The sequence below is a fragment of the Conger conger genome, chromosome 5 (assembly GCF_963514075.1).
Source record: "Conger conger chromosome 5, fConCon1.1, whole genome shotgun sequence".
NCBI classification, from domain to species: domain Eukaryota; kingdom Metazoa; phylum Chordata; class Actinopteri; order Anguilliformes; family Congridae; genus Conger; species Conger conger.
This window is the reverse complement of record NC_083764.1, coordinates 40,956,650-40,968,325: the sequence shown is the minus strand read 5'-3', so window position 1 is coordinate 40,968,325 and position 11,676 is coordinate 40,956,650. Positions and strand designations below refer to the sequence as shown.

Here is an 11,676-nt window from a genome sequence, read left to right as displayed (position 1 = left end):
GCTGTATTTTGTTACTACAACTACTGTGCATTCCCGTTTACCTTACCCTTGTGCCTTGATTGCCTTGCCTTGACACACGCATCATTTCAAAATAGAAGATAGAAACTGGAACTTCAAAGTTCAGAAAATAAACTGGACACCTTTAGATGCTATGAAGCAAATCAAATTGGCTCAGGTGGTAAGAGCAATCGTCTGGCAGTCAGAGGGTTGTCGGTTCAATCCCAACCTGCGTCTGTTGTGAGCAAGAGTGTCCCTGAGCAAGACACCTAACACCTAATGTTCCTGATGGTTGGCTGGTGCCCTGCATGGCAGCCAATCACCTGTGTGTGTATGAATAGGTGAATGAGAAGCATCAATTGTACAGCACTTTGGATAAAGGTGCTATATTAATTCCAACCATTTACCATTTTAAATTAATGCATAAATGTGGAAAATTCCCTTCAAAAGATTAAGGATCTCCGCCCTCAAGTTGAACTACACTGCTCAAAAAAAATTAAGGGAACACTTAATCATCACAGTGTAACACCAAGTCAGTTAAACTTAAGGGATATCAATCTGTCCATTTAGGAAGCAGAAGTGATTGTGAATCAATTTCACCTGCTTTGGTGCAAATGAAAGTGACAATTTCAATGGAGACGCAAAAGTAAGACAACCCCCAAAAAGGTAATGGTTTTGCATGTGGTGGCCACAGACAATTTCTCTCTCCTTTCCTTCCTGACTGATTCTTCTCTAGGTTTGTGTTCTGCTAGTGTCCTTGTCACTACTGGTAGCATGAAGGGGTACCTGCAGCCCAATCATGTTGCACAGGTAGTCCAGCTCCTCCAGGATGGCACATCCATATGTGCGGTCACAGGAAGGTTTGCTGTGTCTCCCAGCACAGTCTCAAGAACATGGAGGATACCAGGAGACCGGCCGTTACACAAGGAGAGCTGGACAAGGCTGTAGAAGGGCATCAACCCAGCAGCAGGACCAGTATCTGCTCCTTTGTGTGAGAAGGAACAGGGTGAGCACTGCCAAAATTACCTCCAGCAGGCTACTGGTGTGCATGTTTCTGACCAAACTGTCAGAAACAGACTCCATGAGGGTGGCATGAGGGCCCAACGTCCCCTAGCCCAGCATTCTGCAGCTCGATTGGCATTTGTGAGAGACCACCAGAATTGGCAGGTCCGCCATTGGCGCCCTGTTTTCGACACAGATGAGCAGGTTCACACTGAGCACGTGACGGGCATGAAAGAGTCTGGAGAGGCAGTGGTGAACGTTATTCTGCCTGTAACATCATCCAGCATGACCGGTTTGGCGGTGGGTCAGTGATGGTCTGGGGAGGTATATCCTTGGAGGGTCGCACAGCCAACGATACCTTGACTGCCGTTAGGTACCGGGATGAAATCCTCAGACCGATTGTCAGACCTTACGCTGGTGCAGTGGGCCCTGGATTCCTCCTGGTACAGGACAATGCCCCATGTCCTCGTGGCCAGTGTGTAGGCAGTTCCTGGATGAGGAAGGCATTGATGCCATTGACTAGCCCTCACGTTCCCCTGACCAAAATCCAACTGAGCACTTATGGGACGTTATGTATCAGTGCATCTGACTCTGCCAAGTACCGCCACAGACTGTCCAGGAGCTCAGTGATGCCCTAATCCAGGTCTGGGAGGAGATCCTCCAGGACACCATCTGCCAACTCATCAGGAGCATGCCCAGACGTTGTCGGGAGTGCGTACAAGCACGCGGGGGCCATACACAGTACTGAGTCACATTATGAGTTGCCATGATAAAATTCACACAAGTTGGATTAGCCTGTGATTTCAATTTTTTTCTTCTTTGATTTTCAGTGTAGGGCGGCACGGATGGTGCAGTGGGTAGCACTGCCGCCTCACAGCAAGGAGGTCCAGGGTTTGAATCCCCTTCAGCCGGGGCCTCTCTGTGCGGAGTTTGCATGTTCTCCCCGTGTCTGCGTGGGTTTCCGGGTACTCCGGTTTCCTCCCACAGTCCAAAGACATGCAGGTTAGGCTGATTGGAGTCTAAATTGCCCATAGGTGTGTGAGTGAATGGTGTGCATGCCCTGCGATGGACTGGCGACCTGTCCAGGTTGTATTCCTGCCTTTCGCCCAATGTATGCTGGGATAGGCGACCCTGATCAGGATAAGCAGGTTCAGATAATGGATGGATGGATTTTCATTGTGATTTTGAATCCCGCCCTCAATGGGTTGATGATTTTGGTTTTTTTGAACAGTATTACATCATTTTGTTCTCAACAAATTATACAATGTACAACTTGAATAAATCGTTCATCAAGATCTGATGTGTCCCTTAAGTCTTCCCTTAATTTTTTTGAGCAGTGCATTTTATCACTACATTAGGATACTGTGTGGATTAATTTGAGATTTCATGATTGCCTGAATGCGGCAATGCTTGCAAAGGAAAGAAATTAACTCATTGAAATTGCAGCATTCCTTTCATAGGCAAATGTTTTGGACTTTCTGCATTTGCCTCTGTGCAGAACTAATAAGGTTATTGATACTCATCTATTGAGCACTCAAATGTTAATTATATACACTTGTTTAAGCAGTCAAAATGGCAAACCGCTCTGTCAACACATTTTTACATATTTATATTACCGGATAAATTGTAATTATGCCCTTGTACAAGGTTAAGTTAAGTACCTCCCCCTTTACCTCTACAAGCATAGCAATATTCCAGTTCAAGTATCTGGATTGGTTGTGTCAATATGACCACATTCAGGAGTTAAAAGCAAGAACACACTTGCACTGCAGCTTATCTGGTTGGAATAAATTTATTTGATCTGTCTGTAAACAAGGTGGTTTATCAATTTATGGCATTTTTTTTTTTTCATTTTAATGCATATTAAGTCGAGTTAGACCGTATCCCAAGATGTAAGAAAAGGTGTAGGGAAAGAAATGAACATAAATCAGCGACAAAGGTTTGTTTTAATCTGTACATATTCCACAAGGCCTGAACATGTTGAGCTTGCGCCAAAATATCCATAAGAAGTGCCATTCCAATGACTCCTTTCTGGGCTGCAGATAAAATCCATCTCATAATTGCAACAGATCATAGCTCTACGTTATGGCACAGGATACACATTGTAGAAAGATTCCACAAGACAACCAAAAGTGTTCTTATTCCAACCAATACCATCTCCCATGAAAAGTGTGCACAATTTTTTTTTGTTTTTTCCTTTTTCTTTTTTTTTTTCTTTTTTCTTTTTAAACTTTCCAGGTTTTTTTTTCTTTTTTAATTGGACATTACATTTAAGTACCGTGCTTTCACAGACAACTTCTGATACCACATCTTATTTGATGACTAGAGCACAAGGCCATTTATTCCACAGTATAGTTTTTTTCCCCCCTCCACGGTGGGGGTTTACAGAGTCAATTGCAGTTATCCGTGAAGACAACATTGCTGCAGATAGCTGACGAATGAGGACGAGTGACATTTCATCTGTTTTGACCAAATTCAGCTGAGAACTCTAGTGTCAGAGTTTAGTGTTAAAAGTTAGTGATACAGTTGGCAAACAGATGTAGCAACCAGTCGCCCTTTACAATGATTCAGAGAAAGACTGCAAATACCCCAAGCTGCAAATAAAATTGGTCCTATTAAAAAAAAAAAAAAAAAAAAAAAAAAATCAAACTGGACAACACTCCAGATGGTTATGCTGGGATATCTACTGTCCAAAATGGCAGTACAAAATAAAAAAAGAATGTATATTACAGGAGCTGGCAAATAAGGGTTAAGCGCCTGAGCTATTGTTAAGGTGGAATGTCCATGGAGATTATATAGACAGGGATGTGATGAAGAGAGGACATTTCTGCATCTCAACAATGCCGATTTGCTATTACTCTCTAAATAATCCAACACCACACCACGACTTGTAAGACCACACCCAAACACAACAGCAAAAGCATCCAATGCAGGTTATTAATAAGGAAGTTGCAATAGTTTGTGGGGGAAAGAGGTACATTGGTTTGTCCTGGAGGAAAGCTGGTGTCCTTGTAAAATGGTAAAATGATGAAGGTGGCAAATTGCCTACAAGGAACAGTGAGGTAAAAAGGGAAGGATTTTGGCCAGAGTTGAGAATGAGGATTTTTTTTTTTTTCTTCTTGTTATTTGGAGGGGGTGGTCAAAGGGTTAAAGTTCATTAAGATAAAGATATGCATGCAATTTCCCTCCTAGACATGCTATAGAAAAGGAAGACATATGAGCACGCACTAAAGGCATCAACCCATCCAACATTACTATCGGCACCTTTGCATCCAATGTCAGCCAATTTAGGTTTCCTTTGCCTAATTTAGGTTTCCAGTGCTGTGTTTATACCAAGTGCCCAGATCTGTAATCAACCCAATTTTTTTTGTCTTTAATCATTTTTTGTACTTTTTTTTGTTTTTAAACTCTAAAATACACTTTTTTTGCAATGCCACATTAAGAACATGTGCATTTTCCTACGGTGCAACAGCAGAGGGGGAAAAGAATTGGGTACACAGTGAGTTAATGCATATAAATGAATGGAGGGAAGGGGGGAAAGGGAGGGGAGGGGGGGATGGGGGGGGGACAGGACAAAACTGAAAAAGTAAAAAAAAAAGCGTCTGCCAACTAAATGGAGTAGCAGTTTCAACGATAACGTGATGGTGGTGAGAATGGGCTTCTGCGTGGATGGGGGAGGAGGCTGCTTAATACCCACTCTTCCTCAGGTAGTCGGCCATGGAAAAAGCTTTCTTGTTGAGCTGCCCTCCATGGATACCTTCCTTTCCCATGACTATAACCAATACTGGAGTATACAAGGAAACAAAACGAAACAAACAAATGAACAGAAAAGAAAAAAAACTTGAGTCTTTCCCCAATAAACATAGGGAGATAAAAAGGTGACAGATCTATCACCCCAACCCTCCCGCCCCCACCAGGCTACCCTTCATTGCTATTAATGTTTCCAAGGCGTTAATGATATGATGGGGAAATCTTAACAGCAATATACTTTTTTTTTTTCCTTTGTTTTTTCCCTTTTTTCTTAAGTTTTGTGTTTTTGTTTGTTTTTCCCTCAAATTAATCTACTCCATCTAATCTAGAACCCTGAATCCCTTAAGTATTTTGCCATTGAGTATGCCTTCTTATTCAATCCGCCTCCATGGACCCCTTCTTTGCCCATTACAAGAACCAAGACTGAAAGAAAAGAGATAGAAAAGGAAGTTTAGACCACACGTGACAGAGTTTAAGAGGGAAACAAGTGTCAAAGGACAAAGTAACAGCAAGAAGTCAGAAAGTAAGGAATGGCATAACAGTTAAATTCAAAGGAAGGTGCAGGCTCACCTAAAGGTCAGCATTTAATAGGACTGTCACAACAATCAAATTCAAGTTAGAATCCCTTGGAAATGTTTAAATGTAAAATATTGAATTAAAGGGTTGTAATCCTGTTGCCTAGGCAAATTAAAGCGCCTCGGTGATAATCTGTTTTGCACCCATGGTAGTGCTGATAAACGAGAGACTGATAAACAAGCCATGTTGTTATTGTCTAGAGGATATAACATTAGGTAGCCAAAATATAAAGTTTACATGTGGGGTAATGCCATCTGCACAGCCTGTAGGCCATGGATGCCCAATACGTTGATTGTGGATTAAATGTCATTTTGTTAAATGCATCAATTAAAATTATTCCAATTTTCATCCCCCTTCCCTTTAAAGTGCTACTGTTCAGAACTTTTTTTTTTACATTAATCAAGTGTTGCAAAGCCTGCATATAAAACACAATACGGCTTCTTTTTTTTCCTCAGTCACTTCAAAATATCAAAAGTCAGGGGTTGTGCTTTTTTGGGCTCATTTTTAAAAAATGTCTTTCTATTTTCAAGAGTAAGAACTGACCCATTTTCATGGGTGTTATGGATTAATGACAAGCTAATTTGTAAATGAAGGTAAATTAGGTATGCCCCCCAGTTTTCAATCACTCCCCTACATTAAAAGTATGTTTAGTTTGTTGGGAGATGGCAATTAATTTGCCTGTCAACTACTCCCTGGTCTGGGGTCGGTCTGACACCCTTCCTCCGGGTAGATCATTGTGCTGGCCATTAGAAAAGTAGACCGCAAGCCAAAAAACTATGAAGAATAACCAAGAAGAATAAGAACTCCAAAACCTCAGGAGTGCCATTTGGAAATATTATGGGTTCTATGGCATTGAAGACAAAAATAACCATGAGGAAAGTCTCCTGCAATTAAACTAAGTTTTTTTTTTTTTTTTTTTTTGTAGTTTACAGATTTACAGAGTAATTGTACTCCTGTGGATGGCATCATTGGCATTGTTTCCAAGAGACTGCTATCATTACTTCTTAGTTACAGCATAGCACATTTAAGTTATTCAGCTACAGTTTTAATGGAAAGTTGGAAAGCTGGCCCATAATTCTATATTAGGCACCATGTTAGAGATTTTCATGGTAGAAAGTTCAAACATTCAAAAGATTGAAAAAGTGACAGTCCCGGCATTTAAAGCATTCAATTTCATGACAAAGCATCACTGCTGTGTTTGCGCTGCCCGTTTTCTGGTACGTTCAAGCACTTTGGAATTGCCTGGGGGGATGCGAGGCAAACCATGTTGTTGCCCCTATTCATTTGAGCTTAGTTTAGAGTGTAGAGGTAGAGGCTTATGCAAAGAACAATTCCCATAGTGAAGTCAGGGGATTCACCTTGGCTGTATTTCAATCCACTTCCTCCTTCCTCTGCCCTCCGGCGAGAAACACGTTACTACTGTCACTTTGTTTCTCTAACTGGGGGGGCTGCTTTCTTTTCAGAAAGGAAAAATGTAAAGCAGTATCTCTGGGAGTCACACTTAAGTAACTAAGTGAGACTAAAAGCAACTTTTCCACATGAAAATGGTGAACTATATTTAAACTATATTTAAAAAAATATCCAGCCAGGTCAGACCTAGCAGATACAATTTCTATAGCCAATTCAAATGGGGGAAAGTGACATTACTCAATTTTGGCAAGAAAAAGAATATGGAAGACAAGGAAGAACTGCCTATGAAGTGCAGTAGAACTGCACTATTAGCTTTGCAGTTATGACCTCAGTGAGAAGTTGACTGAAATTGGAATGCCTGCACGTCTTCAAATTTACAGTCTGATATTACAAAAAAAGATAAGCCCACACTACACATTATACAAGAAAGTGAATGCTTAAAATGCCTGTTCAGCCAACATTCATGGTTGTCAATGTCCCTGTCCTCAATACATCTGATCCTGAACTCCATAACCAAATATACAGAGAACATAAAATGCATTAGTTAATACCATGCTGTGCAAAACTTTAATTCACAGAAAAGTGTGTTAATTGCAAAAGGTGCACATGCAAAAAAATCTTCCAAGTCAAGACAGTACAGAAACAAGAAACCCCACTGCAGGAAAAGAGGTATCAAACTAAGTCCAATAATAGCCTGGCAGATACAAAAACATTTCCACACCCCTTCAAACTACCCTATTTGGTAAAACAGAAGTATATCATATACAATTATCTACAATGGCCACATCAGGTGTGTGATTTTCTGATTAACTTGTCAGAATTCACCCCAGAGATGTTCCAGAAAAAAATTTAGACAAAGCCTCTCCTAGTGCCACTTCTCTTGCCGTTTCAATGTTACTTGTCACATGTGGTCTGGTAATTAGGCACAAGCTTGAAGGTGGGGTGTATGTTTGAGGAGAATAGATACTTTGCATTTATGTGACTGAAGCTACAATTGACAATTCTAAAAAGGGAAGAAATAATAAATGCTAATTCTATAATGATTAAAGTTTTACTAGGTTGGAAACTACACACAGATCACTCTTTTGATACACACCTTTGTTACAATTTGATATATATATATATACACATATATATATACATATACACACTCACTCTCTCACTCTCTCACACTCTCACTCTCACTCTCTCTCTTTACCTTTGCCGGCTCTGCCTACGGAAACATTGTATGTTGGTTCCCCTCCTTGACTCTTTGTCCTGATGTCCATCGTCCAGTCACCGTCGACTAGGAGGCTGTCTCTGATCACAGAGCACTTCTTGCTCCCTAGGGTCAGACCGCCAGTGAAGAAACCCTCTCGATCTTTTCCAACTATGACGTCAATTTCTGAAGGCTAAAATGCAAACACAGCTAATTAGAAACGAATGCAATAAATACAAATAGATGTCAAGGCAACATCCTTAAAGACCACACAGCGATACAGGGTTTTGCTTCACAAAGCAAAATCTGCGGAAGCCCAGGAATGCGTCATATCGCCATTAATGTTTTTGTCCAAAATTGAGAAAATCTCAATATATAAAAAAAAACACTTATGTAGGCATTTTTGAACCCTAAAGGGTTTTGCCAAGAACATGCATTCTAGTCATGCGGGACTGTAACTATATCGTATCTGGCTCGGGCTATAGCAGGCTATGAGTTACCTTCGCCAAGCCACGAAGATCAGTTCCGCACTTTAAGCAACCAGTTGCTAGCATGCTACATTGGTAGCTAATGAAAGCACTTCGCCAGCTATCCAGGTTCATTCGCTTATTTGGCAGAAATCAGAGAAAGTGTAAGTTAAGGCGTCGCCCTCACGCAGAACTGCAGAGTCACGGCAGGCCCAGCCTTCCCATTCGGAAGAAATGCGGTGCGAAGGGAAGCATCGACATTTTGGAAATGTTTTTGTTTCCGTTAATACAGCTATATAGTCATCCATCTAGCGTCATCGGCTAGGTACATTAAAACACCAAAATGTGCTGATTTGAACCATATTTAACGGGCAACAATGTTAATGCAAAATCAGCGGCTATCCAAATTATCCAACGTAGCCGGAAAAGCGGATAATATATCGATTAGAGCCAGCTGAATCAGGACGCAACTAAACTGTCGTTTCTCCCACTCCGTACCTAGTCTATGTCGTGCTGGATTTCACTGCACTTCATAATATATAGCATACAAAAGATGCGAGTTGTGGCCTTAACCAGATAAGTTATAGCCAATGTAATTTGTCAGCTAGCTAACTAGCTAGATCACCAAATGACTAGCCTAGCAATGTTGGTCAGCGTTAGCAAATGGTCTTACAAAATTAACCATAAATGTGTCCATTCTCAAAATGGAGGATTGTCAATATTTAACGGATAAAATTGTCATCTAACCTTGCTAATAGTGAGGGGAATATATTGGATTGTAAATGCATCCTAAAATCACATGGCAGCCACAAACTAGTTTATGCCTTCATCTAGCCAGCTAAAAATTGCAGAATGCCTAAGTAGCGGGATGAATAAACCCAGATAGGGGAGGCGCCATCTTGGGAGACACGAAGGGGGCGGCAGTGAGGACCGGGAATTCTCGATTCCAGTTATGAACATCCGAGACGGGAAGTTAGTTGTTTGGACCACATAATACGCTAGTAAATGTGCGTACCTTATGCTCGTTCAATATAGATGGGCGACCCGATTGATTTGGTTCTCTCGTATAGCTAAGGCAACTCCATATAACATTAACGACATCTATCCAATATTAGCGCCATAGAGCCCTGACCGCAGTGCCGGTTAGCTAGCTAGGCTAAGTTTTACAGCAAACTAATTTAACTGACATCGGTTAGCTAATGATGTCGCTAGATACAAGTTACGATATAGCCAAGTTAGCCTAACGTTACGAGTGTTCGCTCACTAGTTTCACTAACCAACTTTTCCTTATTCAGTCCATTCCCATTGCGATGCAGTCGGTTAACAAGCCATTTAAAGACAACGTTGGAAAACTGGAAAAACCTATCATATGTTCCCCCTCGCACATCTAAAATTAATTATTAAAGAAGGGAAATGTAGATATGTTGATAGTTAAGTTAGCATAATATAATTAGCTTGCTATGCACTTGGCTAGACAGCAAACATTCGTCTGCAAGCGGTGTTTTCCATGTGGCGGCCTCGGGCTTCAGGAAGCAAGCTAATCACAAATAACGGGCTTCTGTTAACTTAACGAGCTAACGTTAAGTATTTCGTGCGATTACGTATAGTCACTTCGCTACCAACACAGGAGGCAATACAGCCAAGTTTCCAAGTTCGTAGTCAGCTAACGTTAGTAAAATGAACAATCATATTCACGTTACTTTTGCGTTTCCCAATATTCCTCAGCCTGGGCACCCCCTGTTCGGCGAGGCCTCCTCTTTGATTACAATTACGGACAGGCTCCAGCATAAAATCTCATTAACGTTATGCACTACGCTGATATAGATCATTACTTGTGGTAAAATCTTACCGTTATATTATTAAAAGTACCACCGGAGTGTGCTGCCCAGACGTATTTGGCGTCCGTGTACCCGATAATGGCGGAGTCCTGGCAGCTGCCATCGGCCATCAGGTTATCCACGTAGCCTTGCCAGGACATATTTGCGTCTTTGTTAAAATAAACAAATTTCCTATAAAAAAAAAACCTGTGGTAAGAGTTCTTAAGTTATATTCTCGGTGTTGGTTTCGACGTATTTAACTAGGTTAGTAGTACGTCTCTCCACTGCACTCACGGCTCCACGCGCTGTCAGGTCCCCAGTTTAATCTTAGCCTGGCAGCAAAAGAAATCCAAAGCAATCGGGCAGTGCCTGGGTGTAGTCCCTATTGGATCACTCCGCGCAGCCGTTGTGCGGTTCGCATTCCCTGAACTGCAAAGAACGGAGGCGGAGGGATTATACGACTAGCCAAAATAACGCCTCGTCCTCTGCGTATCTTTTAACACTTGATCAATTTGCTGTGATGTGTTCCAACATTTGTATTTTTTTTTGTTTTTTTTGTTTCTAAAACCTGCATTATTTGACCGGACTGAACTAGCTGGTTACATGGGTAGCTCACTTTTTTAGTTACAGAAATATAAAAAGCAAAAACCTCTAATGCCACAGGTTTACAGTCACAACCGGGGCGACGGCCAGGATTCAAGGAAGGATGCGTAAAATACAACTCACTGTATATTACTAACACATGATTCATGTGTGATGTGAACATGGAAGTAGCTTGGTAAATTAAAACCCAAAAGGGAACAACTTGATTAACGGTAATTAATTAATTGGGATATATTTTATGTCTGTGTACTCGCAGAGCATATCTGTTGGCTATATCGTGTGATCCTAAAGTCATACATTTCAGAAACGAAGGAGTTGTTTATTATTCATTCTGATTACGTTCAAGGCCACCAGCACATGTAAGACCAATAACAAGCCAACCCGGCGCTGTAAATGAGGTTGATAAGCTTTTGTGTGTGTGTGTGCTCCACAACACTATTTATACATTTTGTCTTTTTGAAGTTTTCACTTTAGCTAACCAACAATATTAAGAGCAAGCAACTTATTCGGCAATGTAACTAACTGGATATATAACGAAGATATGATAGTGTACCAAAAACGATGCAACTGCAACTTACAGTTTGAGACAAATAAAGGTTTAGCTAAACACACATGATTGAACACCAAAAGAGATAAAAGGAACGCATAGCTGCCCAAATTGCACTCCAGACAAGCGATCACTGAAACTCTACACTATTGCTTATCTAGTTAGAAAACAAGACCAGTTCGCTATCAGCAACAACAAGCAAATTAGCTATTACTAGTTCGCTTCCTGAATTTACAAATAGGCACCTGAAGCACAACGCTTGTGCAATTGCTACAATGTTCATATTTCCTATATTTTATCGTAAGTGGA

General features: G+C 41.1%; 1 protein-coding gene across 2 annotated transcripts; it reads right to left on the bottom strand.

Annotated features, from left to right (window-relative positions):
- Nucleotides 1-2,772: 2,772 nt before the first annotated feature.
- Nucleotides 2,773-10,585, bottom strand: LOC133128770 (profilin-2-like). Of its 2 annotated transcripts, none has more exons than XM_061242538.1 (3): nucleotides 10,250-10,585; nucleotides 7,934-8,126; nucleotides 2,773-5,172 (listed from the first exon to the last, which is right to left on the bottom strand). In XM_061242538.1, the coding sequence occupies exons 1-3, from the start codon at nucleotides 10,376-10,378 to the stop codon at nucleotides 5,075-5,077; spliced, it is 420 nt and encodes a 139-aa protein (XP_061098522.1). In that variant the 5' UTR covers nucleotides 10,379-10,585; the 3' UTR covers nucleotides 2,773-5,074. The 2 variants fall into 2 exon arrangements, with proteins under 2 accessions (XP_061098522.1, XP_061098521.1); XM_061242537.1 differs by having other exon boundaries at nucleotides 2,773-4,783; nucleotides 10,250-10,578.
- Between the last annotated feature and the right edge of the window lie 1,091 nt (nucleotides 10,586-11,676).

Excerpts from the sequence above, each read along its gene's own strand:
- LOC133128770 (XM_061242538.1), bottom strand. The coding sequence starts at position 10,378 with ATGTCCTGGCAAGGCTACGTGGATAACCTGATGGCCGATGGCAGCTGC. Across the intron at positions 8,127-10,249 it reads GTACTTTTAATAATATAACG|CCTTCAGAAATTGACGTCAT; the intron begins GTAAGATTTTAC and ends TTTGCATTTTAG. Across the intron at positions 5,173-7,933 it reads CGTAGGCAGAGCCGGCAAAG|TCTTGGTTCTTGTAATGGGC; the intron begins GTAAAGAGAGAG and ends CTTTTCTTTCAG.